The sequence below is a fragment of the Lipotes vexillifer genome, unplaced genomic scaffold (assembly GCF_000442215.2).
Source record: "Lipotes vexillifer unplaced genomic scaffold, Lipotes_vexillifer_v1.1 scaffold1129, whole genome shotgun sequence".
Lineage (NCBI taxonomy): Eukaryota > Metazoa > Chordata > Mammalia > Artiodactyla > Lipotidae > Lipotes > Lipotes vexillifer.
In genome coordinates this window covers 4029816-4046087 of record NW_006789022.1, presented here as the reverse complement: position 1 = coordinate 4046087, position 16272 = coordinate 4029816, and the positions used below count along the sequence as shown (strand labels likewise).

Sequence of the window (16272 nt, the reverse complement as noted above, 5' to 3'; positions counted from 1 at the left end):
TAGGGAAAGTTCAGTATTTCTAGATTTGCCCAAGGTGGGCCTCTCAAAGCAGTAGCAGGCTCTGTTTGGCCCCATTAGGCTTTTGAGTTTGCAGCCCTTGATTTTTCCTCTCTTACATGTGCCAGACACTCAAGGGTGAAACCCAGCGAGAGAAAACCAGTTGCCATGAGTTTCTTCCCACCACAGCCTCTCCTGACCAGTTAGGGAAGAGGTTCCAGACCAGCTTGTGGTGAGGCAGGGCAGACTGCACTCTGCTGGCACGTCTGTCTGCCTTGCCTCCCGCCCCCAGGCCCCAAGCATGGCTGTCCTGAGAACAGAGCTGGCAGGACAGCTAGCGGGGCCAGTGGTCCCAGGTCACATGCCCCTTCTGCAGGCACATGGTGGGGGTCCCTAAGCCTACAACTGTGGACAGGTCGGGGAGGGGGCCTGAGACCCAGGGCTCCGTACAGCCCTTAGCAGGGCGTTCAAGGTCACAGCTGGTGGGAGGTGGGAAGAAACTCAGTGTGGGGAAAGCAGCCAGGAGCTTAGTTTTGGCTCCTCTGCTAGAGAGAAGGGCCGAAGGAGAAACAGGCCAGGCCCAGGCCTTGATTCCTAGTCCTGGGGAAGGAACAGGAAACGGCTCCCGGGGGCATCTGTGCCGGGTAGACGGTGCCCGGTGAGCGCCGAAGGAGAAGGGTCAGCGGTGTCTGGGACAGCTTCTGCCGGGTCTACAGGGGCCTGGAGCCCAGGACAGGGCCCTCAGGGTCACGGCTGCAGAGGGCCGCATGTAGGGGGCTGGGGGGAACTTGTACAGGGGACCCCGAGCAGACACCCAGCCCCGGGCATTCACACCCCGTGTCTCGTCCTCTCTCCTGCTCCCCTGCCGCCGCCTCCTGCCTCCCTGGACCTCGTAGGACGCCTACTCGGAAATCGCCTACCTCTTTGCCGAGTTTTTCCGAGACCTGGACATCGTGCCCTCCGACATCATCGCTGGCCTGGTGTTGCTCCGGCAGCGGCAGCGGGCCAAGCGCAACGCCGTGCTGGACGAGGTGAGCGCACAGCCGTGCTCAGGCCGCCTCCCCGCACTGCCCTCCTCCCGGGCCCTCCCTGCCGCCCCTGCTGCCCCCCGGGTTCCGCCCACCCTCTTGGCCCAGGAGGCCACCCTTTGACGTTCACTCCCCTCCCTTCCCCAGCTCACCCTTCACCACTCATGGCTCTTGCTTGAGTGACTTCCCTCTGTGGGGCCGCAAGGCTGCCTCCAGGGCCCCAGGGGACGTCTAATCACAGGGGCCCGATGAGGCATCCAGCTCCACGCTCCAGCCTCTGCGCTTGCCTCTCCACCCCACCCCAGCCAGCACACCAGTCCTAGTTGGGGTCTCCCGGCATCCCATGCAAAATACGTTTTCTCCCAGCCTGGGCTAGCGACATCCCAGGGGATTGATGCTTTGGGTGGAAGGGGAGCAACTGGAGACATGAGGAGACCTCAGATTTTGGAAAACTGGCCAGATCACGGAAGAGCTAGAAACCACACGCCCCTTTGGGCTCTCAGGCCCTGGGGAGGCAGGCAGGGTGCAGAGCTGGGGGCCTGGACCCCTTTCTCAGCCGTGCAGCTGTGCCCAGGGCAGTCACCCTAACGCGCATGTCTTCCAGGCCAACAATGACATCCTAGCCTTCCTGTCTGGGATGCCGGTGACCAGAAACACCAAGTACCTCGACCTCAAGAACTCGGTGAGTCAGAGCCACCCGCCTCCACCCCGTGCCGGCTCCCTCTCTCCCTCTGCCGGGACGACCCGAGCAGACCGCCTGCCGGCTGCCCTTGCAGCGTTGGGCACACCTGCACTGTGCGGATCCCCCCTCAGCCCTCCAGGCGGCCCCCCTTCTCAGTTCATGCCCCTTTCCTCCCGAGTCCTCCCCCAGCGGCCCCACCCCCACCCCTGCATCATGCTGGTCCTACAGAAAAGACCCCTGAATTGGCCTCACGGTGCTCAGAATGCTTGGTCCTGGCCCCCTGAGATGATAAAGGGCTTCAGGAGGGTGAGCTGTTATTATTATTGCCACGGTTGTTACTGTTACAAAAGGCAGCAGGACACAGCACTTTGGTTTCCAAGCTTTTTTGAGTAGCAGAACCTCTTAAGCGCCTTTAGGAGAAATCCCGTGTGTGTGTCCCAGTAAAGGAGCGCCTCACCCAGGGCTGAAGCTGCAGCCGGAGGGCCGGCCCTGCCCCAGAAGCAAACCGATTTAGTGTAGACAGGGGCTGTGACCTTGAGCAAGTCCCTGATCCCTCTGATCTGTTCCTGCAGCAGCATAAACGGTGCTGGGCCTGCCTTTCACCCAGAGCCCCGGTGGGGAGGGGATGAGCCATCCTGAGCCCCGTTCCCTGCACAGCGCCAGTGGTGCCAGTCGGGACAGCGTTAGAAAGGATTCATCCTTCACATCTGAATCCCCTGGAAAAGCCTGTTCTCCGTTTGCCCCCGCTCCCCAAAATGGGCATTTGCATCCCTTCTTAAAATAGCCTGTCCATAGCATGTGCCCAGAGCAGCCGTCCCAGCCTCCCGGGGCTGCCCAGGCCCGCTCTCATCACGCCCTCTCTCGCCTGTGGGGGGCAGGGGAGGGGCAGCTGAGCCTCCAGGTGCCAGCGCCCCGCCCTCCTCCCTGAGCCGAAGAGGATACCTACCTCCTCCAGTGCTTTCCTGGAGAGCAGATAGAGCAGCCAGGGGACGGTTCTACCCCTCGGGGCCCTGATGAAGGTGCTGTTTATTTCACTTCACAAGATGACTAATCACTCTCTTCACCTTTTACAAGGTGACTAATTCCCTCTAAGTGCAGGAGTCCCCAGTGCCTGGGGCACCCGAGACACCGAAGCCGCTTTGCTGGGATACCTGGGCCTCCTTGCCTTCCTGCAGCTGTTAGGCTGATAACAGCCACCGGCCTCAGACACCAGCTTTCAAACCGGCGCCTTTCTCAGAGATCCCAATCTGCCCAGAAGCCCTGACGGTGGGCCACTGGTCTGGTCCCCAGCATGTCCATGTCTCCAGGGCCAGCCCTGCTGCTCTGTGGGCTGGGCAGCCCCCTCCGGGGGGTCCGGGCCTCTCAGGGTTAAATTACCGTTCCTGGGGGGCCTGATTGCCGAGGTGGGCGATTGTCGCTGTAACCTCCCCCTCTCTTCCGTTTTCGGGAAAACGGGCAAGGAAATCGATCCAGTGCTCTGAGTGTTTTTCTGTCCCCAAATCATTAATTTCTGAGATTGGGGCAATGGGACAGGTCTTAGGAGGATTCGTGCCCTGGTTGCATGGAGATAATTAGGGAAATGCAATTATCTGGAGGAGCGGGTCCTCCGAGGCGGGGGTGGGGGTGGTCTGCAGCCCGTTGGGAGGGCAGCTCCTGCCTCCATCCTCCATCGAGGGGAGCCCATGGGCCCTGAGGCTACAGGCAGGAAGGGCAGGAGGTGACCGCCCTCTGCCTCTTCTCTTCCAGCAAGAGATGCTCCGCTACAAAGAGGTCTGCTACTACATGCTCTTTGCCCTGGCTGCCTACGGGTGGCCCATGTACCTGATGCGGAAGCCGGCCTGTGGCCTCTGCCAGCTGGCCCGGTCCTGCTCGTGAGTATACCGGCCCGTCCCCCTAGCTAGCGGCGTGTGCAGAGGGGCTGTGGTCACGATGCCGGGCCTGCCCATGGGGGGCTCTCCCTAAACGGACTGTACCTGCTACCCTGCCCCCTGCGGCCCGCGTTGCTTCTCTTCTGCACCATCTCTGGGCCTCAACCTTTCTAGTTCGGTGTTATCCCTGGATGGGGAAGGGCGTGGGCTTTGGAATCACACGGTATCAGGTTTGAATCCACGCTTTGTCACTGGTAGCCTTGGGCAAGTCGGTCTACCCCTGCAAGCCTCAGTTTCCTTATCTGTAAAATGGGGATGTTTGAGAGGACGAAATGAGACGTTGCCCAGCATCTGGCTGTGCAGCTTACCCCTGTCCCATCTCTCTCCCTGCCCCCTCAACTACTCCCCTCTGCCCACATCTTCCTTCTCCCGGCTCCCTTCCTGTGCTCTGCCTTTCTGGAAGAAAGGCCTTTCCTGGTTGAGCCCCAATCCATAGAAGCCTCTGAAAGGGCAGCAAGAATGCCCTTTGTGAAAGGCTCCAGCCCTCTTCACAAGGAGTTGGCAAGGCCTCAGCCGGGTGCTGCCCTTAGCCCACCGCTGGGGGCCAGGGTGGACTCTGCTTTCCTAAGTGGGCCAGAGGAGGGCTCGGCTCCACGAGGGCCCCTCCCCTTCTTTGGTGTCTCCATGCTCTGCCCAGGCCGGGCAGAAGGAGGACAGCTCCCTGGGCTCCCTGTTCCGGAAAGGCTGGCATGCTGGGCGGGCAGCTTCTGTTCCACGACACTACCGCCCTTGGGGCCCAAGTAGCCACTCCCTCCTTCAGCGTCCTCTTCCCAGAAAGCTGGGGGGCCCTCAGACTTGTTCTCACCATCCCCCAGCGACTGACACAGCTGACCAGGGCATCCCCATGCCCCTCCCCGTCTTTGCCAGCCCACACACTGCTTCTCACCCCCCCAGCATCCTTGGGAGCCCCTGCAGCGGCTGAGAGACTTCTCCAAATGAGCACTGGGCCAGGAGTCCTGAGATCTGGGCTCCAACAGCCCTGCTCCATTTCTCGCTGGCAGAGTGGGGACGTCATTTGTACAGGCAGTGTTCATCCTGCCCACCTGTGGGGTATTTCAGAAGCCGGGGAGTCACTGGCAGCCTGGGCACCTGAGGGGCTCTGCAGACAGGAGCGAGGCTGCACTTGCAGCAGCTTCTCAATGCTGCAGGCAGAGGAAGCAGAAGAACCTCAGACCCCGTGAGGGCTCAGTGAAAGCCCGGTGCCCTGGGGGGCAGAGAAGAGGCAGGCCTGGAGTCCCGGCCTACAGCCAAGGGTGTCAGGATGGAGGCCAGAGGGCTGAGCTCCCTTTTCTGAGTCCCAGCCTGTCCACAGCAGCCCAGAGTCCCAGCACTGGCTGGAGGAAGGAGGGCAGCCCACCTGCCTCAGGCCCAGGCCCTTCACCTGGAGTGGTCCTGCCGTCCCACACAGAGCATGGCAGGCCATGCCTGCCTATGGCCCCACCACCCTGGGGACACCCCACTCGGCTCCAGCCCTACCCTGGACGTGTGGTCAGTCTCCTGTGGGCAGGAGAGGCCCTGCCATGGGCCAAGCGGGTCCTCAGGCTCCCAGGACCTTTGAGCCCCTCAGTGCCCCAGCTTCCTCTAGGCGGGAGTGCTGGCCTCGACGGTGCCGCGGGCCCCTCCCTTCCAGGCTGCTGGCCCCGCTGCTCTCATCGCTTCCCCTGGCCCTCAGATCACTGACTCAGGGGCAGCCTTCTCCCCGGAGAGAGGGGGCATCACCATTTATTGGGTGCCAGGTGTATGCCTGCATCTTGGGCCTTTGATCTCACCCCAGCCTTGTAAAGTAGCTATCAGCACCTGCCCACCAGGCCCTCACGGTCAGGAAGGGCCACCAGAGCAAGGATTCAAGCCCAGGTCTCTGTCTCCGAAGACTACGTACACTTTGGCAGCCATGTGCTCGGTGCTAGAGGGCAGGGCTGAGGTTGGAGAGGGGCCACAGCTGCCTGAAAACGGGAGCCTGGCCCACAGGCCCAGACCTGTCCCCACTTGGCCCAGCAGTGGCGGGCGATGGGTGTGGGGGTCTCCCAGAGTAAATGGAGATGGTTGCCCACCCCAGGCCTGGTTGCTTCCGAGACTTGGCTTGACCCTGGGTTTTCTCAGTGAGGCCTCTTCCCATTGAGGGGTATGTATCAGTCCCTCAGGCGCTGCTCGAGTGAAGACAAACCTCTGTGCATCACCAAGATCTAGGATTCTTAGTATCAATAAAATCTCAGCCGTCAAGCCAAGAGAGCAGGCAGACACAGGTCACATGCTCTCGGGGCTCCAGGGCCCCATCTGTTGGGTGCTGGCCCCCTCTGGTGGCCCGAGGAGCCGCTGCACTCGAGCTGGGTGCCCAGCTCAGCCGCTCACCCTGTTCATTTTGGGGAATCCTGCTATGTGCCTGGTGCTGTTTTGGGGGCTGGGCACATAACTGTGAACCAAGCAGAGCAAACCCTGCCCTGTGGAGCCCACCGCCTGGTGGCAAGGCACAGACAAAGAAATGCAGCTCATTGGAGCACGTCAGTGTTTTGGAGAAAAATTAGGCTGACTGTGCTGTCAGGCTTGGCAGGGGCTAGCTATGTCAGATGAGGTGGCCCAGGCGGCGGACCTCCCATAGCATAACATTTGAGCAGAGGCCTGAAGGACTGAGGGATCTGGCCACACAGAAACCACGAGAAGAATGTTCCAGGCAGAGGGAACCACGGTGCAGAGGCTGAGGCAGGAATATGGCCAACGCATCCGAGGGGAGTCGGAGGCAACAGGCCAGAGGACCAGGGCCAGATGGGGCAGGGCCCTCAGCCCTTGCAAGGACTCTGGGCCTTTATACTGGACAGGAAGGGCAGCATCGGAGGGTTTTGAGTGCAGTGATGTGGCTTGACGTACATCTTAGAGGGTCACTCTGGCAGCCATGTTGAGAACGTAAGGGGCGAGTATAAATGAGGGAGACCAGTCAGGAGGCCCCTGTGACACTCCAAGGCAGGGATAAGGTGGCTTGGAGCAGGGTACGGGGTGGCGGCGAGGGCAAGCATTCGGAGTCCACATCTGAATTTGAAGGCAGAGCTAGCGGACGTGCTGACGGACTGGTGTGGGATGTGAGGTGGGGTGAGGACCCTATGGCGATGGCACCGAGGTGGAGCTGAGCCCTGAGGGGTGGGTGTGGGGGCTGCCGGGAGCACAGGGGGCGGGGCCTCGGGGACTGGGACCTGGAAAGGTTGCAATCCTGTGGGACATCTGGGAGGAGGTATTGCACAGGCAGTTGAATGTGAGCAGGTCTCCGGGGCTTACTGGCGCATAGGTGGTATTTAAAGCCCAAGACTGGATGAGGCCCCAGGAGCGGGTGTCGCTGGAGAGAAGAGGAGCTCCAGGGCTGACCTCTGGGTCCTCAGTGAGAGGACGAGTACAAGGAGGCTGTCCCGAGGGAAAAGCAGCCCAGGAGACAGGGTGCCTCCAGCCAAATGGAGAGAGCGTTTCAAGGGGGAGGGTGAGTCCCACCGGGTCTTGTGCTGCCGAGAGGCCGAGTAAGATGAGGGCTGGGCCCGGGCTGGGCCGGTGGAGCTTTGCAGGGGAGGCTTTGGAGAGGGGGTACGGCTGCAAGAACCAGTTCCAGAGAGGATGGGGGAGACCGCTGCTCCGTCAGGGTCCCTGGCTCTGAGCCCTCTGCCACCCACCCAGGTGCTGCTTGTGTCCCGCACGGCCCCGATTTGCCCCTGGAGTTACCATCGAGGAAGACAACTGCTGCGGCTGCAACGCCATCGCCATCCGGCGCCACTTCCTGGACGAGAACATGACCGCGGTGGACATCGTCTACACCTCCTGCCATGATGCGGTGAGCGACTGGGGCGGGCTTGCCAGGCTGGTGCAGCGTCCCCCCAGCCTTGGTCCTCCACAGGCCACAGGAGGCAGGCAGCGCTGCGGCCTGGGGTGTGTGCGCCGTCCCCCTCAGCAGCAGGAGCCCTTGGCTTGGCTGGCATGGCTGGCCAAAGCCTCCAGGCCTCCCCTCGCTGGGCAGACCAGAGATGGGCCGCCTCCTTCTCGCCACATCCTGGCCTGCATCCGCTCCGGGTCTAGGAAGTGGACCCCAACCCCGCACCTGGCACTGGGGCTTCCCGGCCCCAGCCTTTGGGGGAAGGAATTGAGAGGGGAAAAGCAGGAGGCACTGGGGAGGGGTCAGCCCCTCAGGACTGAGCAGGCAGGACGGCAGCACTCAGGGCGCCCGGGTCAGCGGAATTAGGAAGGCCGGGTAGGCTGTGTGCCGGGTTGGGAGGGACCTGCTGTGGCCCTTGCAGGCGTCAGGGGCCCAGTGGCCAGTGGTGCCAGATTCCCGGGCCCTGAAGGAGAACGGCTTCAGTCACTTCCCCAAACCTGGCTCCACCCTGGGGGCCTTTCAGGCTCATGAGCCGCCCTTCTCCTAGGTCTATGAAACCCCCTTCTACGTGGCAGTGGACCACGACAAGAAGAAGGTGGTGATCAGTATCCGGGGAACCCTGTCCCCCAAGGTACGCTGCCCAGTGACCCAGCCCACCCCGTGGACCCCCTCACAGCCCCCGAGGGTGCCCGCCTCCTTTCTCCTGTTCCCAGTCCTGCCCCTCACCATCCTCTCTCCCCACAAGGACGCCCTGACAGACCTGACTGGTGACGCCGAGCGCCTCCCTGTGGAGGGGCACCATGGCACCTGGCTGGGACACAAGGTACCCCTCCTCGTGGGCCCCCCCGGCGGCCCCTGGCCTTCCCCTCTCCGCTGCCAGCACGCAGGCCTGTCCTGTTGGGGTGGGGGCTCCTCTGGGGTCACTGGGCTCACCAGGAGAGACTGGTCAGAGAGGTGCAGATTCGTCTGGAAAGTCCACTGCCCCCCACTTGCCAGGACCCCCACAGCCCTGCCCGGCGCAGATCCTGTCCCACAAGAGCTCAAGGAGGCAACTGGGAAGAGATCTCACTGGTTCCGATTAGGCACACCATCCCTCTGAGCCTCAGTTTTCTCATCTGTGAAATGGAAATGATGTGATTAAGTGTCCTCCAGCGCCCCCAGCCAGCTTATCATGAGGACCAAAGGGGGAAATGGGAGGGACAGGGTTAGTGAGCTTCACATCCCTGTGGCTTTGCTGGTCCCTGACAGGCCTCCCTCCCTCCCTGTGATGCCCACCTCTGTTCCTCCTCACCCAGGGAATGGTCCTCTCGGCTGAGTACATCAAAAAGAAGCTGGAGCAGGAGATGGTCCTGTCCCAGGCCTTCGGGCGAGACCTGGTGAGGCGATTTCCATGCCATGAGCCCTTGCCACACCCAGCTCGCCCTCCCCCAGGGCAACAGACTGGGGACAGGACAGGTGAATGATGGAGCCTCCCCTGCAGGCCAGGCTCCTACACTCTCCTTCCATCCCTGGCTCCCAGCCCCCTCCTCACTTGCTCAGTCCCTCCCACCCCCTATGGCCCTTTCTTCTTTTGTACCAGCTCCTCTTGAACACCCCTGCTCAGCCCCACGCAGTTGTGAGCACCCGCTTGGTGCCAGGCACTGGAGGCTAAAGATGGTTCAGTTCTGGGGCTTCCAAAATGTTGAGCAGAATGAACATAGAAAATAATTGCAGAACAGATAGAAGGGGTGCTGCTCTGGTTGAGGGCGATCTGGGCCTGCCCACTGCCCATTCCTCCCTGTGCAGGCAGGCAGCTCCTGAGGTGCTCCTAACTGCCCTTCCCAAAGCCAAGCAGTCCCTGGCCTCAGGAGACCCCAGTCTAGTGGTTGGGGCACAGGGATGGGAGCAGGTGACCAAATGATTATAATAGAGTGTAATCATTATATTTAAAGGTCTATCCCAGGTGCAGATGCAGTATCTAGGAGGGAGCAAGCCTCTCCTGGAAAATCAGGAAGGGCTTCTCCAAGGAGGTAACCTCTGTGCAAGGTTTTGAAGGATGAATAGGAGTTTGTTATATAGTCTCCCCAAGAAGTTGCTCTGTGGGGGCCTAGCTTGGCCCTTCCTCTGCCCCAGCAGCCACACAGCACAGACATGATCCCAGGACTCTGGGAAGCCCCCTCTGCCTCCCTGGTGTCAGCTTGGCAGGCAGTGGGGCAGGACTCTCAGGGCTTCTCTCGGTCCCCAGGGCCGCGGAACCAAACACTACGGCCTGATAGTGGTGGGCCACTCCCTGGGCGCAGGCACCGCTGCCATCCTCTCCTTCCTCTTGCGACCCCAGTACCCGACCCTCAAGTGCTTTGCCTACTCCCCGCCAGGGGGCCTGCTGAGGTGAGCAGTCTGGGGCCTCAGACTTGGCTGGGGGCGACTGGTGGACAGTGCTGGGAGCTGGCTCGGTCAGGGAGCTGGACTGGGCAGTCTGGGTTCCAATCATAAGGGAACCTGGGAATGGCCTGGAGAGTGGAGGCAGGGGTTCTGGCAAAAGCCAGGTGGACCCTGGGATCTAGCCCCAGCAAAGCCTTGCTGATGGGATAGGCGGGCGGGGAGCAGGCAGCCCCGCTCCCCAGGGTCTTGGAGTGCTGGAGCCGAGCCCGCTTGGGAACACCGCGCCCCTCCCCTGCCTTGGCACCCCCTCGGCTTCCCTTGCAGCGAGGACGCCATGGAGTATTCCAAGGAGTTTGTGACAGCTGTGGTCCTGGGCAAAGACCTTGTCCCCAGGCAAGTCGCTCCCTCTCTCCACCTGCCTGGCCTGGGCTGTTCTGCCATCTCGGGGCCTCACCCAGGTGCCCCGTCTCTCTCACTCAAACTCCCACCTCCTCGAGGGACCCCCAGAATCCCCCCAACTCAGGTGTCCAGGGTGAGAGGGCACGGTCGGCCCGCCCTGCCTGGCCTCCCCTTCCTGGCTGGGCCCTGCCAAGCTGCAGGCTCTTCACCCACCCCGTGACCCTGATGGCCTGGTCTTCTTGTTCCTGGGAGCCCTGCTGCCCCTCACCCCACCCATCTCCCCGTCCTGGGCCAGCTCAGGCTGACGCCCCGACTTGCTTCCTTCTCCAGGATCGGCCTCTCCCAGCTGGAAGGCTTCCGCAGACAGCTCTTGGATGTCCTGCAGCGGAGCACCAAGCCCAAAGTGAGCTCACTCCCCTCCCTGCCGCCGGGGCCCCCTGGGCTCTGGGCTCCTGCCTTCTGTCTTCTGCCCCACCTGTCCCTCGGCCCCCTCGCCACGTGAGGCCAGGCTGGGGTATGATTGATGTCTTGGGGACCTCAGGCCCTCAGGCCCTCAGCATCTCCGAGCTCACGCCACCCGCCCCCTACCTGTCCTTGTGCAGATGGGGAAACGGAGGCCCGGGGTGGGCAAGGGACTTGCTTTTGCTCACACAGCAAGTCGTAACGCAGTCAGGACTGGAACCGAGGGCTCCTGAGTCCTGACTCCTGTGGCACAGAGCTGCCTGCAGTCGGGACAAAGCAGTCCCGAGGTCAGTGCTCCGAGTGTGACAGGAAGGCCTCCTCCAAAGCCCACTGCGATCCCCAGGCTCAGGGAGGCTGGAGGTCGCCTGGGGAGGGGCTCTGGGGGCAGTTTGTTCTGGTTTTCCCTGCGGCTGAGAGGAGAGGACCAGCCCTCCCTAACCCCTCCTCAGGCCTGCAGAGGACACTGGGGGCTCTTCCTGTAACATGGCCTTCAGCGTTCCAGGCTGGGGGTGGGCATGCTGCAGCCAGGCGCCCTGAGGCGGGCAGGGGGTGGCCGGCCAGGCCCAGCAGGGCCTCTGTGCCCGCAGGCCCGCCCTCACCCCATTCACCCTCTCAGCCCAGTTGGGACTGTTCCCAGCCTTGGTGCCCGTGACCATCTGGCAGGCAGGGCACCAGGTGCCGGGGGGAGCAGGCAACGAAGGCATAGGAGGAGCCTAAGGACATGGAACTGCTCCGCTCAGACCCAGTCCAGGGTGCTTGTCAGGCCCCCGAGGCAAGTGGCGGGGAGCCGCCCTCGATGTGGCCGGGCCTGGTGGGTGCAGCTGGACTGAGCTTCGGGGTCTGTTCTGCCTCTGACTTATGAGACAACCTAGAGCAAGTCCCCTCCCTTCGCTGGGCCTGTTTCCCCTCCGCTAGATAAGGGGTTGACTGGTGTTGCAGCCCTGAAGTTCAGCCATTCCATGTCATCTGTCCTTGGCACCTTTTTGGCCATCGTGGCCGCTGGACACCTCAGCCCCCGCCTTTCCACTGGGCGCTGCCCTTCCCTCTGCCCCATGGCCATCCCAGCTCCCCACTGTCACCTGTGAGCTCTCCTGAGCACCCCCTGCCCGCCCGGGCAGCGCCACTCAGCTCCATCCCCCCCTTCTCCCTGTCCCCACAGTGGCGAATCATCGTAGGGGCCACAAAATGCATCCCCAAGTCGGAGCTGCCCGAGGAGCTGGAGGTGACCACCCTGGCCAGCACACGGCTCTGGACCCACCCCAGTGACCTGACCATCGCCCTGTCCGCCAGCACCCCTCTCTACCCCCCCGGCCGCATTATCCATGTGGTCCACAACCACCCAGCGGAACAGTGCTGGTAGGTGCTGCCCACGCCCCGGTCAGCTGGGAGGTGGCGGCAGCCAGGGCAGGGGTGTGGAGGGTGGGGCCGGCCTTCATTCTGTCACCCTCGGGGCGTAGGTGCAGAGGCTGGTGACAGTGGCCCAGGGCGCCCACAGCAGGGTTGCCCGAGCCTCGGGCCCTGGAAGTGCAACGACAGGCCGATCCAGAGCAGGACTCCAGGCTCCTCTCTTGACGGTCCCGGTCTTCGTCCCCAGTGTCACCCTTCCCTAGTGTCCCCCAGGACAGCTGTCCGCACTCGCATCCATTTAAAAGCAGATGCCCTGGAGGGTCACCCTAAAGCCCTGGCCAAGCTCACGCCTCAGTTGTCACTTGGCATCGCAGCTGGGATGAGTTGGCAGACAGCTGGCGGGGGCAGGAGAGAGACCAGGAGAGGGCCGGTACGGCGACCTCTCCCACCTCACCCCCGACCACTTCCCGCACTCTCAGAGGGTTGGGCTGCCTCCTCGACAAACAACGGCTTGCGAGCCGGGACCCTCCCTGGGGTGGAGCAGGTATGGCCCAGGCCACAGGCAGGTGACAGCTCAAGGTCAGGCTTTCTGGCTCTACGTGGCATAAATGTTCCTGGCTGCGGAGGGCTGGTGGCGAGGGCTGAGGTGAGGCAGAAGCAAGGAGCCCGGGGACACAGCCCTGCTGGTCCAGCCGGGCAGGGCGTCTCCAAGGCCACCCCACTCCCACCAAGCCAGGGCAGAGAGCAGGGCCAGGGGCCTGGGGGCCAAGGCCAGGCTGCCCCCCACCCGCCAGCTTCCCTCTGGCCCCTGTGCCCCTCAGCTGCTGCGAACAAGAGGAGCCCACGTACTTTGCCATCTGGGGCGACAACAAGGCCTTCAACGAGGTGATCATCTCGCCGGCCATGCTGCACGAGCATCTCCCCTACGTGGTCATGGAGGGGCTCAACAAGGTGAGCCCCACGGCACCTGGCTGGCCGGGTCTCCGTCCCCATGTTACACACAAGGGTGTGACGCTCCCTGGACACTTAGTGGGCCAGGGAGCCCACTCGTATCCTGGGCTCCACACCCGCCTCTGACCACACCACTGTGTGGTCCTGTGGTGGGTAGGGGCTAGGAGCCACCCAGGAACCTGTCCCTGAGGCAGGCTGAGCTCAAACCCTGAAGGCCACCTGGCACTTGGCGGACGCATGGCCAAGCAGGGTCAGCCTTGGCCATTGCCTGGCCATGGAAGGGCCGGCCACAGAGGAGGAAGAGTCCAACCTGTCCCATCTGTGGGGCGGGCGAGGCACGATCCCAGGGCCTGGCCCCGACCTTCCCGGAGGAGCCGGGCCCCGTGTGGGGAGGGGAGCAGGCCCGGCTGACCCCACGGAGCTCTGCTGCGCCTGAGAGGCCTGGCCTGCTGCCCCGCCTCCGCTGCCACCAGCTTCCCCGTCCTGTCCCCAGGTGCTGGAGAACTACAACAAGGGGAAGACGGCCCTGCTCTCTGCTGCGAAGGTCATGGTGAGCCCCACGGAGGTGGACCTGACTCCGGAGCTCATCTTCCAGCAGCAGCCGCTGCCCACGGGACCACCTGTGCCCGCCGGCCTGGCCCTGGAGCTGCCCGCCGCAGACCACCGAAACAGCAGTGTCAGGTGAGCGCCGTCGCCCCGCAGCCCCGCCCCAGAGGGTGTGTGCAGTGGCCACGCGCGTGCTTTCAGCGCGGTCGATGCTTGTGCACGCGTGCATTCTGTGTACACGCCGGGCCCTCATATGTTCACGCCACTCTGTACACGTGCACGGGAGGGATTGAATTTGCCTCCGCTGCTCGGGGTCTCTCCTGCTCTGCCCCCACTGTCCCCCAGCCTGCCACCACTGAAGCCCGTGTGGGCTAGTAGGCATCCAGGGATGCACAGACCCCTGACCACAAGCACACAGATTCACTCATAGCTGTTTAGACCCAAACAGATGGACACCCATGCACTTAACACGCACGCACGTATTAAAGCTTACACGTGTATATACATGTGTTCACAAATAGTAGCTCTAAGTGCACAGAGCCCCATACAGACAGATCCACGTATAGAACACACACCAAGACAGAGGCCAAGACGCTTGGACACAAGGACACGCTTGTGTGGGCAGCCATGTGTGTAAATGATGGATGCACCTGTGCCCAGACCCAGCCTCTCAGATACATGGGCCGACTGACATACAGACGCCTAATATGCATGCTGCACGCAGAAACACAGGCGTGTACACGCTTCCAGACGCAAACACACCCCACATTCACACGCACTCTTTGGGGGGTTGGGCTCTGAGGCCGTGGCTCCTGGGGTGGGTGGGGATCCTCCTGCCTCTCTGGGACCCTTCCCGCCCAGCTCCTGGGTCCAGGTTACAGATCTGGCCTAGAGGCTGCTAAAGAAGGTGGTGGCTGCTTCTTGACCCTTGGTGGGGACACCTGGACTTCTCTCCCTATCTTACAAGCATTTCCCATAGCGGCTGCATGACCAGATGGGGGAGCCAGTGTCCGTTCGCAGCTGCAGTGGCTGCTGTGTCCCCCACCCTGGCCCTTCACTCACTCCCTGCAGGCTCCAGAGCCCCATCCAGCAGAGGGCTACACCCCATGGGAGAGGTGGGAGGAAGCCCCGGGTGAGGAAGGAAGTGATAGGAGCTCAGGAAGGGGCCCAGAGGGGTGCTGGCCCGGGGGTGGGGTTGGACCCAGCGGGGGGCGGCTCTGGGCCGTGCTCTCTCCCTCCCTACCTTCCCTCCTTCCCTCTCTACCCTTCCACCTCTGCCTCCAGTGACCTGGGGCAGCCAATCTCTCTGGGCCTCAGTCTCCAGGTGGGTACAGCGACGTCGGTGCAGTGATGGGCACGAGTGCAGGCCCCCGGCCCCCTCTCCCCAGCTCAGCCCTGCATCGACTCTCTTGTCTTCTATCTTGGGGTCTGGTTTTTAAAAAGGAGGGTTCCCTGTCCCCAGACTGCTCAACCGCTTTCCCCTCCTTCCCCTCCCCAAGTTCCCTCCCGCTGGGGAACTAGGTGTGGGCCCCCCCCCCTGAGTCTCACCCCTCCCTGCCCCCTCAGGAGCAAGTCCCAGTCTGAGATGAGCCTGGAGGGCTTCTCGGAGGGGCAGCTGCTGTCCCCTGTGGCCGCGGCAGCCCGCCAGGACCCAGTGGAGCTGCTGCTGCTGTCCACCCAGGAGCGGCTGGCGGCCGAGCTGCAGGCGCGGCGGGCGCCGCTGGCCACCATGGAGAGCCTCTCGGACACGGAGTCACTGTACAGCTTCGACTCGCGCCGCTCCTCCGGCTTCCGCAGCATCCGCGGCTCGCCCAGCCTCCACGCGGTGCTGGAGCGCGACGAGGGCCACCCCTTCTACATCGACCCCGCCATCCCCGAGGAGAACCCGTCCCTGAGCTCACGCACCGAGCTGCTGGCGGCCGACAGCCTGTCCAAGCACTCGCAGGACACGCAGCCCCTGGAGGCCACCCTGGGCAGCGGGGGCATCACCCCCGAGCGGCCCCCCAGCGCAGCCGCCCACGACGAGCTGGAAGAAGGGGGTGGCGGCGGGGCACCCCCCCGCAGCGGAGAGCTGGCGCTGCGTGACGGGCGCCTGGGGGACTCGCCCAGCCCTCAGGTGCTGGAGTTCGCCGAGTTCATCGACAGCCTCTTCAACCTGGACAGCAAAAGCAGCTCTTTCCAGGACCTCTACTGCATGGTGGTGCCCGAGAGCCCCACCAGCGACTACGCCGAGGGCCCAAAGTCCCCCAGCCAGCAAGAGATCCTGCTCCGCGCCCAGTTCGAGCCCAACCTGGTGCCCAAGCCCCCAAGGCTCTTCGCTGGCTCGGCCGACCCTTCCTCGGGCATCTCGTTGTCGCCCTCCTTCCCACTCAGCTCCTCGGGCGAGCTCATGGACCTGACACCCACGGGCCTCAGCAGCCAGGAGTGCCTGGCAGTGGACAAGATCCGGACTTCCACCCCCACCGGCCATGGGGCCAGCCCCGCCAAGCAGGATGACCTGGTCATCTCGGCACGCTAGCACCCCAGGAGTTGCTGCCAGCTGAGGCCTGGGCCAGAGCAGGTGGCTCCTCAGGCTTCTGGTGGCTGCCCTCCAGGCTGGGCAGCTTTGAGGAGAGGCCCCCACGGGGCTAGTGTAGCCTCAGGCATTGGGCATTGCTGCTGAGCTGGGGGTCCGCATCCCTACCTCAGCTTTGGAACCCCCAGAGCCAAGGCAGCTGGGATCTGGGC

The 16272-nt window shown here is 63.1% G+C and overlaps 1 protein-coding gene across 1 annotated transcript in view; it reads left to right on the top strand.

Moving 5' to 3' along the window:
* Positions 1-16063, top strand: part of DAGLA (diacylglycerol lipase alpha) — a 23959-nt gene extending 7896 nt beyond the window's left edge. The window contains exons 6-19 of the mRNA XM_007462173.1: positions 894-1028; positions 1630-1707; positions 3454-3578; positions 7287-7440; positions 8027-8110; positions 8225-8302; positions 8775-8855; positions 9704-9846; positions 10165-10233; positions 10570-10642; positions 11861-12057; positions 12870-12999; positions 13493-13680; positions 15112-16063. Coding sequence (XP_007462235.1) covers positions 894-1028; positions 1630-1707; positions 3454-3578; positions 7287-7440; positions 8027-8110; positions 8225-8302; positions 8775-8855; positions 9704-9846; positions 10165-10233; positions 10570-10642; positions 11861-12057; positions 12870-12999; positions 13493-13680; positions 15112-16063 — 2487 coding nt within the window. The remainder of the gene's footprint in view (positions 1-893; positions 1029-1629; positions 1708-3453; positions 3579-7286; positions 7441-8026; positions 8111-8224; positions 8303-8774; positions 8856-9703; positions 9847-10164; positions 10234-10569; positions 10643-11860; positions 12058-12869; positions 13000-13492; positions 13681-15111) is intronic.
* Positions 16064-16272: the final 209 nt, after the last annotated feature.